Source organism: Salmo salar, chromosome 04 (assembly GCF_965601325.2).
Source record: "Salmo salar chromosome 04, fSalSal1, whole genome shotgun sequence".
In the NCBI taxonomy this organism is placed as follows: domain Eukaryota; kingdom Metazoa; phylum Chordata; class Actinopteri; order Salmoniformes; family Salmonidae; genus Salmo; species Salmo salar.
Window position 1 is genome coordinate 70,499,438 of NC_138294.1, and position 22,091 is coordinate 70,521,528.

At 44.1% G+C, this 22,091-nt stretch overlaps 1 protein-coding gene across 2 annotated transcripts in view; it reads left to right on the forward strand.

The window, feature by feature from the left end:
* The first annotated feature begins 1,316 nt into the window (after nucleotides 1-1,316).
* LOC106603666 (roundabout homolog 3) overlaps nucleotides 1,317-22,091 on the forward strand; it is a 269,644-nt gene continuing 248,869 nt past the window's right edge. The window contains exon 1 of one of the 2 annotated variants that reach the window (XM_082974681.1): nucleotides 1,317-1,969. In XM_082974681.1, the coding sequence (XP_082830807.1) occupies nucleotides 1,807-1,969 (163 nt within the window). In that variant the 5' untranslated portion in view covers nucleotides 1,317-1,806. The remainder of the gene's footprint in view (nucleotides 1,970-22,091) is intronic. The other variant, XM_014197617.3, reaches the window with a different exon arrangement.

The window sequence follows — 22,091 nt, forward strand, 5'->3', positions numbered from 1 at the left end:
TCATGCATACACATGCACACACATAGGTCTGTGTTCATGCATGCACTTGCATTTATTGCTTAGGATAGACTGTATATTCAGTGATCCTCCATTGATAGGATAGACTGTATATTCAGTGATCCTCCACTTTGTTGAGCATCACTACACCCTTTAGACTTCACTAATAATCTTACACACTATTTTACCTACAGCTTTGAGTAGGAGTCACATAATTATTCACAATCAGACCACAACCTACTAATCTTAGACATTGCTTTACTTGAACTGAAATGGAATGTGAAATCATATCTTTCTGTCTTATAGAAACAGTTCTGTAGCAGCTCAGATGTGACGGCTAGCTAAATCACGCTCTCTTATTTTTGGTTTCGTTTTTATAAAGGAGAAGACATCAGCTCATCTTTCATAGCGAGATGAAATGAGAGTTGACGCCACACCATCTTCTCTTCCTTTTGTTGTAGAGGTTTTAAATCACATAAAAAGTGATGACATAATGACAAAAGTATCATGAAACATGTTTTATCCCAAGAATGCTGACTGCTGTATATAAATGTTAGACTTATGAAATTAGATTTGCAGCGCGATAGCAATTACCTCACTGCATGCCCAATGAAGAGATCGAAATCCATTCGGGATTATTGAAATTGTGTTTGACAATGATTCCTCATACATATTTCATAGACGCAACACAGCATAGTCATAAATCATAATATATACATGTATCAATTGAGCTAGCTGTGATTTAGTCGTCTGACCTAAAACTGCTCCCACTATTATGGAAATCCTGTTTTGAAAACATTGTTTGGAATCTAATATATAGAAATGCTCATTAATAGTCACAGATAGGAGTGGTTGTTAGGTTCCAGCTCATTGTCAAGTTGTACAGTCATTGAAAATTCAACATATTAACAGTAGCAGATAGCACAAGTTAGTGTTAGTTCATGTTTGTTTATTTCACTGCATTTGTGTGTGTGTGCATTCATTTATGGGTGACCGTACATATATGCCTGTGCGTGTGCACGTCCCGCTCTGTTAAGACAGTGACAGTGTATTCTCCCTCTTCTATCGTGCCTCCAGGGATGATTATTAATCCAATAATTAAACATTTATTGCCGACAGCACCTGCTCTCTCTCTCTCTCTCCCGGACCCCTGGGGACGCCATCACACCATTCCAGGAAGCTTGAGGATAGGAAGAGAGATAGAGAGAGAGAGAGCGGGGGGGGGGGGGGGCTAGAGAAAGGGAAGGAGGGACACAGGCTGCAAGAGGGAGGGGTGGAAAAAAGAGCAGGCAATCCAAAGGGTAATCAGATAGAAGCTAGATTCTTTCACACTGGCAAGGTGTTTTTGTGAGGCGGTAGATGCCGTGTGAAGTTATGTGATTTCAGAACAAAAGGAGAGCAGGGGAAACAATCCGATGCACTCAGAGGAGGAGAAGAAAAGAAACGGAAGAATAGAAAGAGGGGTACCCCCCAATGTGACAACCCTTGGAGCCTGACAGTTAATGAGAAAAGTTTTCATCTTTTTATTTGCTTTCTGCCTTCCAACCCCTAGACCTTTACCTACAAAAGACTGTTTTTTTTTTAAAGTGTAAGACTTTGCTGAATTACCTTTGAATCCAGCGTTGGGAATAAGTGGACATTCATAATACATTGAGGACCCTCATTTAACACTTTTCACACAACGAGAGAGTGGGAGCCAGAGAGTTGCTCATTTAGTCTCTCATAGAGCTGAAAGGAGAGATATAGATCTGAAAGGAGCGATAGAAGAGAGGGACGGTGGTCCCCCTCTTTGACCGCTATAGAGGCAAGATGCTGCGTTACCTGATCAAGACCCTGCTCCAGATGAACCTATTCACAGACACCCTGAGAGACCCGTCTAACAGCAGCGACCTGCTCTTCAACCTCTCCTCCATCCCCTCGTTCAACACCTCCCTGCTGCTGGACTGGGGCAACTTCACCGCCAGCATCAACGGTGAGTGGAACACTGACATTTGTGAAGGGTGTTTCTCTCTGCTGGCTTACATTGTATGTATGGTGATATATGTCTGGGGCTTTGTTGAGTGGGTGAAAGAAGAAGTCATTTTAATGTCATCATAAAAGCAAATGTAAAGCCAGCTTCAATGGTGAGTAGACAGCGGTCTGCCACTTCTATCGGCTTATTTCCAAAAATGACTGGATGATAAATGTTTTATCATTGTATGAGGTGCTGTAGGTGTGGGGTTTTGTTGAGTGGTAGAAAAAAGAAGTAATGTGGACCTCTGACACTTCCCTTATCTGGTGTTTCTCTCTGTTGTCTTATTGCTAAGAATGACTGACTGTTAGAAGATTTATCAGTGTATGTGTGTTAAAGCTACTGTATGTGTGGGATTTTGTTGAGTGGTAAAAAAAGAAGTAAGAACAAGTAACGTGTTATCATGAAAGCAAACGTTAAGCCAGCTTCAATGGAGAGTGGACCACTGTCTGACACTTCACAATGGTGTGTCTCTATTGTCTTATTACAAATAATGACTCACTGACTGTTGTATGTTGTAAGGTGCTGTATGTGTGGGGCTTTGTAATGTGGTAATTCTATAGCGTAGAAAGAGGAGTAAGAATAGTTATCTTGAAAACAAGATAATGTAAAATGACAGACTTTATGTTAATTTATTTCAAAGTATCACCCACTGACTCGCTGACTGATTGACTGACTAGGTATGTGTGGAGCTCTCTTAAGTGTTCATTTGAGTGTAGAGGGAGATCAGAAATAAATAAGGAGCAAAGAAGAGTTGGCATGAGGGAAGATATGTAGTCTGCTGACTTTGATGGATGAGCATTTTAAGATGAATTTGATATTTGAATATGAAATTATATTTTATTTAGCAGTTTAACGTAAAGATAGCTGTTATTTGTCTGTCATTATAAATATATTGTCCTGTAACTTGTTTAAATTGGAGTGAGACAAGATTGAATGAGAGAGTTTCTCTGCCTACAGCAAAGAAAGATGATGCATTGTCTTTAGTTGACTTATTCACAATTTAACATAGAAACTTATTTGGAAGGAAGAATGTTTGACATGCTTTTTACATTTGTATCACACATGTTTTTGGGAAATTCACGATGAAAGTGGCCATTTTAGGCCCTTTTTAGACCTGTATGCCTCCTGTAAGACCCTATGATCTGTGAACCGTACATGATACAGACAACATCTTGGTGTCATTATTATTATACTCCTTATAGTCTGCACTGTGTTCTAACATATGGAGTATGTCTAGTTTCTGAAATACACATTTTCCAGTGGTGTAAAAATACTTTAAAGTACTACTTAAGTCGTTTTTTGGGGTATCTGTACTTTACTATTTATAAATTTGACAACTTTTACTTCACTACATTCCTAAAGAAAATAATGTACTTTTTACTCCATACATTTTCCCTGACACCCAAAAGTACTCATTACATGTTGACAGGAAAATGGCCCAATCCACACACTTATCAATAGAACATCCTTGGTCATCCCTACAGCCTCTGATCTGGTGGACTCACTAAACACAAATGCTTTGTTTGTAAATGATGTCTGAGTGTTGGAGTGTGCCCCTGGCTATCCGTCAAATAAAAAAAAAAAATAAAAAAAATGTGCAGTCTTGTTTGCTTAATATAAGGAATTTGAAAGGGGTTCATACTTTTACTTTTGATACATTTTAGCAATTCCATTTACTTTTGATCCTTAAGTATATTTAAAACCAAATACTTTTAGACTTTTACTCAAGTAGTATTTTACTGGGTGACTTTCACTTTTACTTGAGTCATTTTCTATAGTATCTTTACTTTTACTCAAGTATGACAACTGAGTACTTTTCCCACCACTGATATGTTCACATTAATTTATTCAACATAAAAAATATTTTCCTCTCCCGCTGGCGTGGAATCAACCAACAGGCAGCTAGGCAAACGGTGTAATGGGAAGCTCCTGCTGTGCCCTGCTCCTCTGGCTCCTATAATGAGGGAGTTGGGATAGGAAATGGGGAGGGGAGAGTTGGGGAGGAGTTAAGTGGAGGGAAGGGTGTGTTCACCTTGATATTTCTCTAATGAGCTCCCCTGCTCTGGGTGCACCAATCAATATTGTAATACTGGCCAACACACAAACACACACTTCCTCTCATGCCTTGGCACTCAAGGTTATGGGCTTCCCATGGTCAGGTATATAGGCTATATCATATGTTATGGTTGACTTAAGCTGCAGTCTGCTGTATTCTGAGGATTACACTGTGGAGTTGAGAAATTGCTGTTGATAGATGTTGACTGAAGCAGTTTTATCATGGCAATTAATGTTATGATTGATCTGACACGTTTTTTGCTTTATTTTTTATTTTTTTTGCATTTTCTTTCTTCACTCTATATTTCACCATGTCACAATCTTTTTAGTAACACAATATTTTGTATCCCTTCTCCCCCCCCTTTCTTCTCAGAACATGTCTGACATCTTGACTAATAGTATTTGTGTTTGATAAATATATAGCTGCTTCCCAGCTTGTCACTGCAGATTGATGTTTGTGAGTTAGAGAGTGGCTTGGGGAGGGTTAGCGAGTGTGTTTGTGTGTGTGTGTGTGTGTGTGTGTGTAAGGGGGTGTGTTGTTGGAGGGGCAGGGGGGCTGTATTTTAAAGGCGAACGTGTGGGAAGTAAATGCAGCCTCCCGATAAGCTGCTTATCTCAGCGGTGGGCGCGTATTGATAATGCTGAGTCTATAGCCTCTCTTTTTCCCTCTCACCTTTTCTTTCTTTCCTCTGTCCATCGGTCTCATCACAGAGCCCTAATGGAGTGCAGATAGAGATGGAGCGGCAGTCCACTCCCCAGATCTATAGGAGCACAATGAAGGAGGAGTGTGCCGACTGCCGAGGCAAACAATCTATTGCAGAGGGATTGACTGATGTCAGCACTGCAGATGCTATCTGAAGTCTTTATTAGATGTGACTTTTGTTTAGATGAGCTGATATTCAATGTGGTGATTCGTTTGAGCTCGAGAGCCGAAGGCCGATTGAGGTCTAACTATAATTCGACAGGCTCCAATAAGAAAAGTTTAGAGTGTAAATTACCGATGTTGTCTCCAAAATAACTATAGCTTTGCAGATCAATGTTGCCATGTTTGGCTACATTACTGAGAGAAGCATCACACAGTAACAATGGTATAGTCCTTGCTCTACTAAACCTGCCAAGAGTAGGGGAACTAGACAAGCTAGAGAGTAATAGAGCCACAGGATGACAAGGACAGGTAGAGGAGGCCTGAAGGTTAGGAGGTGTCAGAAAACCTTTGTGGACCTCAGCAGCATAACTGTTGTCTGGTGTAGTGGGCTTCATTCCAGGAATGTAAAGAAGGGACTTATCGTGAGCCCTGCTCTTAAAGACACCTTCGCTCTCCCGCTATATCTCTTTTTGTTTTTTCTTCCTGCTGGTTCTCCAAGCCAGGACTGGAGGACCAGGGGGCAGTCAAACTAAGAGTGCCCAGGCAAGAAGCTCGACAGCGGGGCAGAGAGTGGACAGTCTGCTAGGGTTCCCTAGAGCCTCATCGATTGTAATGGAGAAAATCAATGTGGCCCAATAACCAATCCTGGAAATAATGGTGAATTTGTTCAAACACAGTCTATATTGGACCACAGCGGATTGGCAATAGTTTATCCATTATTTTACCTATCTCTCCCTCTCTGACTCTCACTTTCCCTCTCTCACTATTCCTCTCTCTCTATTCTCTTTGTTGGACAATGTTGTCTGCGTAGTTCCAGTCCCTTTATCGCACATGGACTACTGCGATCCAACGGGCATTGTTGGGTTTGCGCATTCAGCAGTATTGTTGATTGATGTTCTTATAGGGGTGATGGGAGGATTGTATTTGGAGGCATGGAATGACTTTTGTGGGCAGAGATAGCTGTGTTTGAGGAGGCTCACAGTAAATATTGACGTTTGTCAGGCTTTAGACTGTTTCTGGTGACTGCTTTTTTCTATTATCGTTCAAGCACATTATGTATTCCTTTTGAGGTTGTTCTTATGACCTTCAGGAAGTAGGGTTGAGGTTGTTCTTATGACCTTCAGAAAGTAGGGTTGAGGTTGTTCTTATGACCTTCAGGAAGTAGGGTTGAGGTTGCTGCCCTATGTACATAAACATGGAATCACTGGTAACTTTAATAATGGAACACTAGTCACTGTAATGTTTTCATGCTGTTTCTCATTTCATATGTATATACCGTATTCTACTGTATTTTAGTCAATGCCACTCCGTCGTTGCTCGTCCTAATATTTATATATTTCTTAATTCCATTCTTTCACTTTTAGATTTGTGTGTATTGTTGTGTATTGTTAGATACCCCTGCACTGTTGGAGCTAGGAACACAAACATTTCACTACACCCGCAGTAACATCTGCTAAATATGTGTATGTGACCAATACAATTTGATTTGATTTTGATTTGGAGTATCTGAAATAGTTTGAGCTTTGCCATGTAAGTCTGTGTGTGAGTGTACATGTGTAGGCTAATTGACAGGTTTGATTGTACACATCATAATTACAACATGTCAGCTAAACTCCTATGCTTATGTGATCTAACTAACAGACAGCCCTAGTCCTAAATGTTAATACTTCCTGTTCAGAGATATCTTCAAGTTGTTAGCAAATGGATCCTATAGAAGCCTATAGATTGTGGAGGAAATGGTTTTCAGTATTAAAACCTTGACTCTGTGGGAGTGTAATCCCTGTGCTCTAATTAGGGATGTGGGTGTTGGGGCGAGGTGGCCAGCATGCGTGTGTGTGTGCTAATCCCTCTGTGCTAATGTGGCCATTTGTCTGCTCATCGAGATCAAGCTCCCCTTTGCGCTCTTTTCACCGAGCCATATCAACCCAGGTCATTCATTCAACATGTTTACCATGTGAGAGTGTGTGTGTGTTTGTGTATGCGTGCACGTGTGCTGTGTCTGTATGTGGGAATTATCTCTCAATATGCAAATCCAGAGTGTGAAAGCTCTGACTGTGTCCAATCTGTTTTTATCCTTAAATAGTCATGACAGAAACAAGCATCTAATTTTATAAGGTGTGCTGTACATCAACTTTCTTGTTTTGTTTTAACTCGACGGGTTCAATTTGCAGCTTTAGAAAACACTGAATTTAAAACGTAAAAGTTGGATCCGAACCTGCTGTGCTCTGACACTACTGGGGAGCGCAATCAGTGTGGCATGGTTGTGATGTGTGTCCTGAAGGAGGAGCGCTGAGTGGGTGCACACACTTCCTGTGCCAGAGCACTCCGTGGTGTCTGTCAGGTACGAGGTGTGAGAACACACTGTCAATCTGACAGGGTGTGTATATTGTGCTACACTGACTAACTGTCAACCCCCTGCATTTACCTGGCTCTGGCCCAGCTCTGACAGGGAGAGAGGGAGGAGAAGAAGGGAAGAAGAGAGAGGTGAGCTGCATAAATTGTCTCTTAATTGGGTCCATATTGGATAAACAATTGTGGACTACATGAACTGATGCACAATCACTAGTATGAGACAAAGAGAATGATAGGGAGTCAGAGGGAGAGAGAGAGCGAAAGACATGGTTAGAGAGACAAACAGTGAAAGAATGTTAGCGCAGTAGTGGAGCTTCACTGGCACTTCCCCACTCCGGTATTCCTCATTTATTCACTTGGAATGGGTGGTCAGGAATGCATTATTAATGGAATGCTGGAAAGCTTTTCTGAAGCCAAACATGTTTATTCATACTCCAGCCAAGGACTGGGAACGCCAGGTGTCCTCCCCTTCTCTTTGCCTCATCTCCCCACTCTCCCGAAGCCTGCCATTAGTAGCCACAGTGGCACACACACATGGATCCACACACACACACACACACACACACACACACACACACACACACACACACACACACACACACACACACACACACACACACACACACACACACACACACACACACACACACACACACACACACACACACACACACACACACACACACACGCACACAAAGACATGCACACGCGCGGGCACACACACACACACAGAGATGTACATATGCTCTTACACCTACACACATGCACTTTTCATAGACAGCATGCACCAGATAAACCGTGACCACCGTCATTAAATCTGACCTTTTCCAGTCTTCTGTTGCCAGTCATGATACTCGGCACAGGGCTAGGCTCTGGGACTTTGTAGTAAGAGAGAAAGAGAATGACTGATTAATAGGAAGACCAAGTGGCTGCTGGCTACCTAGACTGGCAGGCCCAGGCCCATAGACCAACAGATAGCTCTTTATTCCTCCCTGTGCCATTTCAATAGTGACCTATTATCATAGTTAAGCTAAAGAAACAGCACCTGATATTCCATGGTATGGTTCAGGTTCAAATATCACAGTTTTGTCATCTCCAGTGCCAGACAGATTCAACAGCCACAGAATTTAGTCAAATTATTTCAAATTAATATTTGTGGCATCCAAATCAAACCAAATGCTATCATATACAGTAGGCTACATACCTGTAACTACTGTCTTTATCCATCCATTCAGACATACTGTATGATCTAAAGGTAGAGGCTGTGACAGTGGATCTCTGTTGGGGCAGATCTGTTGCTTCTTTTCATCCATGGTCTCGGAAGGCTCTGGCCTGACAGAGAAGGGCATTACCAGTCATTTGACATGTGATGCTATCACCACAGAAAGCAAGGTTGTCTCATGTCTACTCTGGGTAATATCATGGGACACTGGGGTTAAGCAGAAAGCAGGGCCATAACAGCACACATTATCTTCCTCCTTGAGCTTCCTTCTTACATCACTATCACTCCCCTCCATCTCTATCTCTTCCCTCTATCCATCTTCTCCTCTCCTCCCTCCCTAGCTCTCTCCTCCCTCCCTAGCTCTCTCCTCCCTCCCTAGCTCTCTCCTCCCCTCCCTATCTCTCTCCATCTCCTCCAGCCTGTCTTCGCATTATCTCAATATCCCCTCCACGGCGTCAATCTCCTCCAACTGGGCAGGCTATGAATAACATTGTGGCAATAGAGTCATCTGTCCGGGAAGCCGGAAAATGACTGTTGTATCATCCCTGAATGCGTCCCAAATGGCACCCTATTCTCAAGGTAGTGCACTACTTTTGACTAGGGCCCTGGTCAAAATAAGTAAACTATGTAGGGAATAGGGTGCAATTTGAGATGCAGACCCTTTCTCTATCTGTCTCTCTATCTGAGGGTGGGTGAGCCTCCTCATCTGCCTCCATGAGCCAGGCACTCACCACTGCCATCGCCTCCGTGCCGCTAACCCTGACAAGTTAATCCCAGGGTCTGTGATGATATGCAGAATTATGTACATAACCTAATGGGAATGGAAATGAGACGGCTCTACCGCCGCAGTCTGCATCTGCAAGTGTGAAGGTGACGGACGTTAAGGGGTAGCGAGCTAGCGTCGGGCGAGATGAGACAGAACTTGGGTGTCACGATTGTTATTGATATACTAATGCACGTTTCAGCAACTTACTCAACTATGCTGAGGATTTTTTTAGGAGGTGAGGGGGCGGAGTAGGGCTGCATCCCAAATGATACTCTATTCTCTATGTAGTGCACTACTCTTGACCAGGGCCCTTAGGGATGCAGCTAAGATTGAAAAGTGATATAGTGGATACTGCGGTAGGATTTAATCATGGCTGTTGTAGGTATTAGTGTCATATTGTGACAAGCGCGTATCAGGGAGTTGTATTGGTGCTGCCATAGTAATTGTCAGGAAGGAAGTGCCACTCCGTCCAGGTATTAAAAGGACTGTGATGTTATGTGCACAGGGGGATGGAAATTATTTGTGTGGTGTGTTATTGGGATGTGAAGTGGTGGGATTTTACAGAATGTGTTGAGTTGAATAGAAATGAGGGGAGTGGTAGCTAAGTGCCCTTCAGATATTGGAAGACCTGGAGTGTGTGTGTGTGTGTGTGTGTGTGTGTGTGTGTGTGTGTGTGTGTGTGTGTGGTGTGTGTGTGTGTGTGTGTGTGTGTGTGTGTGTGTGTGTGTGTGTGTGTGTGTGTGTGTGTGTATGCACATATTCATGCATGCTAGCCCATAGTAGCAGATGGTGACTGTATCAGGCTCTTTGTCTTGCTGCAGTTTTTGAGCTCCTGTCAATCATCTCATCAATACTATAAACACCATCCCTCCCTCCCTCCTCTCTCTCATACATGATCACAGTTTGTCACTATCTACTACAAATATCCTCTGCTGTCGTAAATATGCTCTGCTGTCGTAAATATCCTCTGCTGTCGTAAAACACTAGCCTTTTGTATTTAATCAAATGATATGTAAAAACTAACCAGATTGACTTTATGTTCCTCTGGTCTGGCCTATTGGGGCTATCTTGTCCCAGTATCCACTTGGGAGCTCACCAACAAGCAGGATGTCAATGTAAGTGAGAGGGTTAAGTGTGCTGATGACGCCAGAGGGGGTCGTGCCCCTTGACCCTCCCCTGATCCCGCCAGGCACCCATAACACAGAACACGGGGGTTCATTTATTTTCCATTCTTTGACATAAGCTAATGACTCACCCTCCATCTCAGTTCCACAGAGCCCCCCCCCCCAAACCTCAGCACCCGTGGCAGTTTGGTCATACAGTACACCGCAGGGAAAATGAGCCCAGTCTTTTGTCTGTGACATCTGCCTCCACTATTGTTATTCTAATGGATACAATCCCCCAGTGGATGTGGGCTTGTGTTTGCACCACCAGGCCAGTGTTCACAGTGCAGATGCAATGTGTGGGGCTTCAAAGCATGCACCTTGCCTGGCATTATGTGCATGGACACACACAGTCCAACACTTTCACACAGCAATACATACAGTATACTCAGAGACCTTGACTTTTACGTAGAAAAAAACGTAAACACTTCCATATTCAGGCACACTCATGCTGCCAAGATACCTATTCATATTTCACATTCACACCACAATATCGTCACCAATTATTTTTGGAATTCCACACTTGAGAAGGAACACTGATACACCCACAATGTCAAGGGAATTGGTCATGCATGCTTGTTCATACTCACACAAAACAACACCATATGCTGAAATCCATACCAAATCAGCATAACACTTTCTGTACAGTGCTAGAATCAAGTTAATGCAGAATTTAAATAGGAAGACTGCATGACTGTAGCCTATTGCCGCTTTGATGACTTATGATTGTCTAACAACAACAACAAGCTAAACGTGCCACTTTCCACTCTCGTTAAAAGCAAGAGCAGCAGCATAAATTATAACATGTCTCTCTTTCTACTGCAGCAGTGTCTTTCGAATCTGTACGGCTGTTCCGGACAAGTCATTTAAAATGACACACACCCGAGACCCGTGACATTTTTTTGAATTCTGGATCTGGACCTGCTTGGGTCCCAGATCTTATCTCTGATATTTGGGTACAGGTGGATCTGTGAAGACCTCCACCTGCTACCGTCCTCCCTTCCACTGTTATGTTCAGCTCATAGCTGTTTTCTTTGTCTTTCTGATGTCTGGTGGTCAAAACAAGAGTGTTAAAACAGTTTGAGTCTGGACAACTCCTCCCTCTCTCTCACTCTGCCTCTCTCTCTCTCACTTTCCCGTTAATGTCAACTCTCCCAGCTCTTACTGACACCTACCCATGAGTCCCCTCTCTTTCCATTTATTGTAACCAGCGTCATCACTAGGGTGACCACAGATCCCGAATTGTGCGTGACAGTACCGCATTTTGTCCCTTTGTCCCTTGTCCCACAACAAAACAATCATGTACTGCATTTTATCAATTCATTAAAACAACACTAATAAAAAAAAGTAGATTTGTTGCATATTTCAGTCAGACTTCCTATTCATTTGATGAGAATTGACATTCCAACCTCCATCTTGCAGTCAGGTTGCACTTATGACAAGATCTATATCATAAAGTAGGCTACTGGTGATGTTTAACACTTCTCAAATAGAGATCTGATATTTCGCACAGTGCAAGAGGTGGGGGGCTGCCTACACTGTCTGGCGAATGTCCTGCAAAATCATCTCGTTGTCCTGCATTTTATTTAATATTTCCCCCCTTTTTCCTGGTATCCAATTGATAGTTGCAGTTTTGTCTCATCGCTGCAACTACCCTATTGACTCGGGAGAGGCGAAGGTCTAGAGCCATGCGTCCTCCAAAACATGACCCTGCCAAGCTGCACTGCTTCTTGACACACTGCTCGCTTAACCCGAAAGCCAGCCACACCAATGTGTCAGAGGAAACACTGTCCAACTCACGACCGAAGTTAGCTTGCAGGCTCTCGCCACAAGGAGTTGCTAGAACACGATGAGACAAGGAAATCCCGGCCGGCCAAACTCTCCACTAACCCGGTCAACGCTATGCCAATGGTCCTCTGCCTTATTTTCTTTTTGTATATATATATATATATTTTTTAAATGTAGTAATTTTTTTAACGAGGCAAGTCAGTTAAAAACAAATTCTTACTTACAATGGCGGCCTACCCTGGCCAAACCCGGACAAAGCTGGGCCAATTGTGCGCCGCCCTATGGGACTCCCAATCACAGCCGGATGTGATACAGCCTGGGATCGAACCCGAGGCTGTAGTACACCTCAGCACTGCGATGCAGTGCCTTAGACCGCTGCGCCACTCGAGAGGCCTGCATTTGGTTATTTTGAATGTGGTCACCCTAATCCTCACCCACTGAGCACTGACCGCAACCGGACGTCCATGGATGTTGAAAAGTAGTTGAAATTTGGTCAGTCCAACCTGGTATTGATGTTAACGTCCATAGACGGACCGGACTGGAGCAAATGGGAACCTATCTATCAAAGATGTAAGTTTCACAAGTTTAGATAGCACAGTGCAGTACAGTGAGTAGAGCACAGTAGAGCACAGTACAATACAATACAGTACAGTGAGTAGAGTACAGTACAATACAGTGCATTGCACTGAACTATACTCTACTTTATTGTACTGTACTCTACTGTACTCTACTGCACTGAACTCTACTCTCCCCTACTCTGCTGTGCTGTATTGCACTGTACTCTACTGTGCTCTGTTGTGCTGCACTGTGATGTCCAAACTTGTGAAACATGAGGAGAATTACATTCATATCCATAATAATGCATTTCTGTGAATTACAGATCAGGGTAATTCCGCTACCGTAATTCTGTTACCGGGTGTAAATCCACTCTACTTACTGTAGTTTCGGTAACCAAAATAGTTATTTTTTAAACTCAAGGTACCATGTCATAGCTGACACCCCATTATTTCTACAGACATCTTTGAATTTTAATTTGGAGCAGAAATGTAACAGAATCTTTTTTAAACATAGTCACATAAAAAACTGAGGGAGATTTTACCGTAATCCCGTTACCAAAGTTTAGCATACATTTTAAAGTTAAAAAACTGAGTCTAAGCGTAATTCCCTTACCATGGAATTGCCCTGGTGTGACAACTAATCCGTGACATGATTTGTTTAGCATTATTATGGGCTGCATATGATCACTGTCTTCGTCACGCTGCTGTGGCTGCATGCGGCTATTGATTCATTAGCCAACACTGTTAATGGCTGGTTGGTTTGCGTAGTGTGTGTCTGGCGAGAGGACGGGGTGTGTGGAAATGATAAATCACTTCATCGCACCACATGGAGAGCTGTGTGTGTGTGTGTGTGTGTGTGTGTGGAGGGGGTGGCTACCTTGGGGAGAAGAGCCATATTGCCAATCAATAGGCATTTCCCAGTTAAACACTAATTAAGTCGTTACAGAGCAGTACTTTCAGTATCATGCCCACAACCCCCTCCACCACACACACACACACACACTCTAAGGGAGAGATCCACTCTCCTCTTTCCTCTCCTTTCCTCCTCCTCCTCTTTATCCCTTTATCTCTCTCTGTAACTAATGATGAGAGGACCAAGTGTGCTCCAGCATGTAGAGAAGCAAACACCTCAATAATAATCACACTCTTAATCACCTGCGGCCCTGCACAACAACCACACACACACACACACACACACACACACACACACACACACACACACACACACACACACACACACACACACACACACACACACACACACACACACACACACACACACACACACACACACACACACACACACACACACACACACACACACACACACACACTCTGCAGGGCAACTCATTAGCCCACTAGACTAAAGAAATGATGTTACTTTTTGGTATGCTTGTGTTAGTGACTTAAATGCTAATATGATTAACAATAGATTTGTCAGGGAAACATTTCATTTTGATTGAAGTTCAACATTATTGCCATTGTGTTGTTACAGAATATAATTATGCACTGTACGGAACCAGGTTTGGGGACATAAAGTTCCCCTTAATAAGCAAATAACTAATGAACAGTAATGAGTGGATGTTGACGTATGGTTGCTGGTTGGGAATATGGAGGCATGACAACAGGTCTTATATGTAAAGTGGTATCTAATGCCCCGTAAGTACGGTGTCCATATTAGGACAGCCTTGGTCTCAGACTGACACAAGTCCTGTAGAGACTAAGGCTGTCCTAATATGGACACAGAGAAGATACTGTAAGTACACATCCCATCCCCAACTCATGACCTATATCCTTGGGAAGAGAGTGACCACCCTGGGGGTAATGGTTTGTGATATAGTGCATAAGAGTCATGTGAAACATACATCCGATTCAGCTCATGGATATATCCCTCATCTTTGCCTCTGGTGCAATGTTACAGTTAGCTGTGAATAATGATATGAATAAAAATACACATGAAAACTATCAGCATGTACAAAAGAGATAAGATTTAAGCTCTACTTCATAACATGCAACTCTGTTTCAGACATACAATAAGAATATGGCTGCTTTTCACAGCTTGGAGATAAGATAGGAAGCCGTGCAGTCTACATTTTGTATTCATACCTTGTCTTAACCCCTGGCAGCGCTGATACGAGTGGGGCTGCAGTGTGCTCACTCTCAGGGTGTTACGACTGATTAGGTATTTAGTGCCAGGCTGCCACCACTGCTGCTACTTCCTCATGCCCATACTCTGGCGGTGGGGTGGTGGGGTTGGGTGAGGACCTGTGGCATCTGTGCTGGAGGAAGAGGAGGAGGAGAGCAGATGGAGAGACAGTACGGAGAGTTACACTGTGTGTCAAACTACAGACAGGGTTGTGGGGAGTAAAGGGGAAGAGGAGGGAGAGGAGGGAGAGGGGGAAGAGCTGGGACAGGGGGAAGAGCAGGGAGAGGGGGAAAAGATTTGTGAAACACTGATTCACAGTAAGGTGTTGCACTTCCATTACTATTGCAGAGTAGAGAGGGGAATGGGGACAAGAAAGAAAGAAAGAAAGAAAGAAAGAAAGAAAGAAAGAAAGAAAGAAAGAAAGAAAGAAAGAAAGAAAGAAAGAAAGAAAGAAAGAAAGAAAGAAAGAAAGAGGAGAAAGGGAATTTAGCGAAGAGAAAGGAACACAAAAGAGACAACAACATAGGAGAAAGAGAGAGTGTTGTAGGGGGCATGAACCAAAGAGAGAGCATAGATGGAGGTGGTGAGAGAGCAGCTGGCCAGCCCAGTCATCCTGGATAGACCCTGTATCTATTCTCTGTAGAGCACAAGAGAATAAACTCCAATTTACTGAGATCGTGCATGCTTGTTGGTGTGAGGGAGAAAGAAAAAGAGAGAGTGGATGAAGCCAGAGGCAGAGAGTGTCGAAATAGATAAGGGGAAAGTGAGAGCAAGAGAAAGAAACAAAACGAGAGAGAAAGAAACAAAACGAGAGAGAGAGAAAGATACGGAAGCACCGAGTGCCCCCCTCTGTCTCTGGGGCGCCTGATAGAAATGTAATAAGTGTATTAAGATTGGCAGCTCTGTCCGCCACTCGCCAGCCTCATTAGCATAAAGCTATTTATTAGGCTGATTTCCCAGGCTGAGTGCACCTTCGCCCTGCCAACGGAAATGACAGAAAAGCTGGGGTTAGGGGCACGTTGCCATGGTTGCGCCAGAGGAAGTGTGGGGGGCAGAGGCGTGAGGGAGAATGCTCAGTGGCCATTTGCAGGTGGAAGGGTTGGGTGATGAGACCAGGGGATTGATCTCCCTTCTCCTCCACCAAGCTCCAGCCGCAGTGAAGACAGCGTGGAGAGTTTTGTAATGAGACACATTGTATCATTTGCCTTTCAGATTTTCTGTTTCTTACACCATAGTTCATATTAGCATCTCATGTGGATTAGAATCTGTCTTACTAGCAAATGATTTGTTAGTCATGTTACAAAAGCCTGGTGAGTGAATCAAATAAAATATGTACAGAAGGTCTCAGGTCTCTGGTCAGCTTAATTTAGGTGCATACCTTTCCTTCCTTTAACACACATACACACCAGCTTACATTTGGTCTGAGTTGGCAGTAGAGGCAGTAGAGGCAAGCACACACACTTGTGCGTAAGCACAGTCAAGTTAATAGACTGCCAATTCACACAGGTGTGTGCCTATCAACCTTATCAATTATCCCACATACTACATAACCTGGCATGTATGAGAAGTAGGTCACTTGTGGGCGGGAAATAAATGCTGTATTTCTAATGGTACTTTAATTCCACCCCACAGAATATAGTACCGTACCGTGCCTTTGGAGCACCAAAAACCTTTTGACCACTAATGAGTGCATGGTATTGTTTTTGACTCATTAACATAATTTGAGGTGTGCCTTGTAAGAGGCTATATTTGTTACACCTGTGAGTGAAAATGCTGTACCAATTGAACTCATATGTGGTTATAGTGCCCCATCAATGTAAAATGTAGAGCTGCCTCCAATTGAAGGCCCCAATCCCAAATACTAAACATAGAAATAACACCCTAGAAACAGACATAGAACTGTACAACATAGAACTAAACCAAAAACCCAGGAAACATAAATAAAACGCCCCTCTACATAAACACACACTCAAAACCATATAAAACTAATACCCCCTGCCACGTCCTGACCAAACTATAATAACAAATAACCCCTTTACTGGTCAGGACGTGACAGTACCCCCCCTCCCCCCTCCCCCCTCTAAAGGGGCAGACCCCGGATGAACCTGACAACAAAAATACCCACAAAATAAACCCCTAAACTAAAGGGAGGGAAGGGAGGGTGGCTGCCGTCACCGATGGCTCCCGTGCTACACCCCCCCTCCCTCCCCAAACCTCCTACAGTGGAGGTGGCTTAGGCCTTAGTCCCCTACCTGACCAGTCCACCCCCACTGAATACCTCGGCCTGAAGCCTGTCACTGTAGACCCTGGACTGGACTCTGGGAGCTCCGGACTGTAGGGCGTCTCTCTTGGTTCCGGACAGTGGGCCGTCTCTCTTGGTTCCGGACAGTGGGCCGTCTCTCTTGGTTCCGGACAGTGGGCCGTCTCTCTTGGTTCCGGACACTCTGGACGAGGCACTGTTGCCGGACACTCTGGACGAGGCACTGTTGCCGGACACTCTGGACGAGGCACTGTTGCCGGACACTCTGGACGAGGCACTGTTGCCGGACACTCTGGACGAGGCACTGTTGCCGGACACTCTGGACGAGGCACTGTCGCCGGAAGCTCGGGACTGAGCTGACGCACTGGAAGCCTGATGCGTGGGGCTGGTAGTGGAGGTACCAGACTGGGGACACCCCCCTCAGGGCTAGTGCGGGGAGCATGAACGGGATGTACTGGACTGGGCTGATGCACTGGAAGCCTAGTGCGTGGGGCTGGTACTGGAGGTATCAGACTAGGGACACGCACCCCAAGGCTAGTGCGAGGAGCGGGAACAGGACATACTGGACTGGGCTGATGCACTGGAAGCCTGGTGCGTGGTGCTGGCTTGGGATGTGCCAGACTGGAGACACGCACCTCATGGCTAGTGCGAGGAGCGGGAACAGGATACACTGGACCGTGAAGACGCACTGGCGGTCTCGAGCGCAGCACTGGCTCCACCCTTACTGGCTGGATGCCCGCTTCCCCCTGGCAAATGCAGGGCGCTGGCACCGCGCACACCGGACTGTAAATACTTGGCCTTGACGCAGTGCGCATTACTCCAAAGCCTGGGACCTGTCCAGTAATAGGTTGCCTCCAAAAAGCATGGGGATTTGGCTTGGGGCTTAATCCTGGCCCCGCCAAACTACCCGTGTGCCCCCCCCCCCACAATTTTTTTTTATTGGGGCTGCCTCAGGTTAAAACGCCAACCGTGTACCCCTGTAACATTCCCGGTCCTCTTTAACCTTCCTCCATGGGCCCTCTCCGGCTATAATCTCCTCCCAGGTCCACGACTCCCGATAGTCCACCTGCTGCTCCTTCCTCCGCTGCTTGGTCCGTGGTTGGTGGGAGATTCTGTCACGATCGTCGTAATGGATGAACCAAGGCGCAGCGGGTATGTGAATGCTCATTTTATTTAACACGAAACAATACAAGAAAACCGATGACCGGACGACAAACAGCCTTGTAGGCTCACACAGCAGTACAAAGAACAATCTCCCACAATCCCCAAAACAAACAAACTCCTAATTATAGGACCTTCGATCAGAGGCAACGATAACCAGCTGCCTCCAATTGAAGGCCCCAATCCCAAATACTAAACATAGAAATAAACACCCTAGAAACAGACATTGAACTAAACCAAAAACCCCGGAAACATAAATAAAACGCCCCTCTACATAAACACACACTCAAAACCATATAAAACAAATACCCCCTGCCACATCCTGACCAAACTATAATAACAAATAACCCCTTTACTGGTCAGGACGTGACAAACACTTTACCTAGCAGCCAACCTGCTTTCCCAATCACTTGTAATTACAGTAAAATACTGTTAAAAACACACCCCTCCCTCAATGAATTTAATTCATCCATTAATTCATTCATTTCCGATTACAGTAGCATTGTCTTTTTTACAGTATAATACAGTTCATTTTATGGTATTGTACTGTGTGTCATTACACAGTACTTGCTTTGATACTGTGTTTATATTACAATAGGTGTACTGTAATATGAAATACTGAATTTTAGTTGCCACAGAGCTGCCTGTAAGTTACTTTCAAGTTCACAGCAACCCCTTTAAAGTGTACTGAAGGGGGCCTAGAGATGCCAGGTGTGAGTGAGTGAGAGGGAGAGGGAGAGTGAGAGAGAACCCCTGCTGTTGACCAACTCCTCATGTTATGCCAATACCAGGCATGCTACCAGGGAGTAAAAAGCCTACCAGGAGAAGGCTGGGCCACTGAGCCTGGCACATGGAAGGAAGTGGTCAGAGCAGGGGCAGAAGTGTGGGCAGAGTGCTACAAGGGTCTTGGTTATCCTCACTTCGTGGCTCACTGGCTTTAAAGTTACCTCTGCATATGTGTAGATGGGCCAGTAGAGGGCACTTTTTCTTTATATGAAAAGAGAGTCAGCTTGACTGCAATCACCCCCCATTAGATCAGGAGTGAGCAACTCTACAAGAGAGACAGCCTGAAAAGACTGGATGGGTGTCAGCATTGTGGTGGAAACTGTTTCCCCACCCCTGTCAGATGTAGGGACTATCACAAAGTGTCTAAGACCAGGGGTCAGGCTTTGACTTGGGATTGGGACAGAAACCCTCAACCCTGTGCTGTATTAATGGTGAATTCCCCCTCTGCTATAGAAAAGTCACACACAGCTGATGTTGTAATTGGCACACCTCCTCTATACACCATTGAACCTGTGCCCCTCTCAGCTGCATATGTTATTTACACCAATGGCTTCTGACCTTTCACTGAGGTACCTCTGCTCTCCCAGCAGTTGGTATCTCTGTGTGTGTGTGTGTGTGTGTGTGTGTGTGTGTGTGTGTGTGTGTGTGTGTGTGTGTGTGTGTGTGAGAATAGGCAAGGTGCAAATAGGTGATAATGATATAATTGTTTTTATTTAACCTTCATTTAAACAGGGAGTCATGTTGAGACCACTGTCTTTTTCTCAGATGAGCCCTGCATGAACACATTAATAAACAATAATTACATTACACATATCTATATACACATCAATCACACAATACATGAAAAGCAAAACACAAAACACTAAAAGCAAAACACACACAACCATATGAAACAAACACATTCTTCAGTAAAAAGGCCCTCTAACATCTGCCTGAATTGCCCTAGAGCCACCAAATCCACCAACGTTAAGGACTTTTGGAGATCATTCCACATGAGAGGCGCAAAAAAACTAAAAGCAGATTTATCTAACTGGGTGGAGAGTGAAGGGATCTCCAGGGTTTTCCATCCCTGAGTCGGGGTCTGGTAACTTATATGTCTGAAGGTTAACAATGAGGTAAAGTATGGCGGAAGTTTATGCAAGAGGGTTTATAGACAAATAGAGCGCAATGCATCAATCTTCGAGACTTCAAGGAGGGCCAGCCTACTTTCTGCTACAAAATGCAATGATGTGTAACGAACCTATCACTTGTAATAAAGCGAAATGCGCTATGATATGGCTTCAATACAGTGACAGCTGCATTGGTATACTGTTACAGTTTCCATACTGTTATGGAAAGCTTGGCTTGATTTCAGTTATGTCTGATGAGGAAATTCATGCCTACTTCCTATTCAGTATCTGAAATTTGACTCAGTTGACTGACTGGAATCATGGCACTGAGAGACCTTCTTGCAGCTCTACTCCTTCGCCACAAGAGAGAGGCTTTTCCTTGGTGGATCAACCTTGATTTTTGCTATGGATTCATGTTTTAAATACATGTTCAAATAACATAGAAAAGCTGTTACGACAGGAATAAATCTTATCCTGATTCTTTTGTCCATCCTATTTTACTATCACCTTGATGTAACCATATTCAATTAAATGGTAACGTTTTCATTTAGCTTGTAACAGTCAAGAAGGGCAGGCACTACATGCCATGACAGAAGGTTAATTGGGAGAATAACGTTAATATTCTAATCTAATTGTTTGAGACATACTGTGATTAAATGTGACAATCATCCCATGAATCCACTGGTACGTGTGTGTGTTTATGTGTGTGTACGTGTACGTGTGAAACCAATCATTAAATAGGTCTTAAGCTGTAGAATAAAAAGTGTGTGTGTGTGTGTGTGTGTGTAACCGATGTGAAATGGCTAGTTAGTTAGCGGTGGTGCGCGCTAATAGCGTTTCAATCAGTGACGTCACTCGCTCTGAGACTTTCATTTGAAACCTACACCCCATCCTTCCTTCTTTTGAATAGAAGAGTGGAATCAGGAATCAGGAAGCATTGGGGTTGGTGGGGAGGCAGGAGGGGAGAGGGAGTGTGTGTGTGTGTGTGTGGGGGGGGGGGGGGGGGGGGGGTATTGACTTAGGCAACCTTAATTAGCATGTGTGCCAAACCATTTACCCCGCCAATTAAGAACTACGTGGTGCCCACAGAGAGGCAAAGGGGAGGGGTGAAAGGAAGGAGTTCTCCCTCTCTCTCTCCCCCAGCTCTGCTCCCCCCTGGGCCTGGAGCTTTGCATTTAGAAGACCCTGCTGCCAGCCAGGAGCCCCACACATTAAAAGGAAATGTCAGGGGCAAAGGGTAGCTCTGATAGCTGCTTATCAAAGCTGGCCAATCCCTGGATAACATTTCAGAGATTCTCCTCCACGACCACCTCCCTTTTCTTTCCTCCAGTGAGGGACAGAAGGTGGGGTGGGGAATTGGAGTGAAAAAGAGGCAAGGTTGTGGAGAGCAGGACAAACCTCTCCCATCAGGTATGTCCCCAGAAGACGAGGTCAGTACAGGTGCACCAAAGCTGGGACCGAGAGACTGAAAAACAGCTTTTATCTCAAGGCCATCAGACTGCTAAACAGCCATCACTAGCACATCAGAGACGACTGCCTATAGACATAGATTAGGAATCACTGGCCACTTTTAGAAATGGATCATTAGCCACTTTAATAATGTTTCCGTATCTAGCATTACTCATCTCATATGTATAAACTGTACTACACACTATTGTACAGATCTTAGTCACTTTAATTGTGTGTAAATATTGCATCCCCCATCTCATATGTATATACTATATTCTATACTATGCCACTGTATCTTAGTCCAATGCCGCTCTGACATATATGTATATATTCTAAATCTATTCCTTATTTAGATGTACGTGTATTTTGGGTATATGTTGTGAAACTGTTAGATATTACTG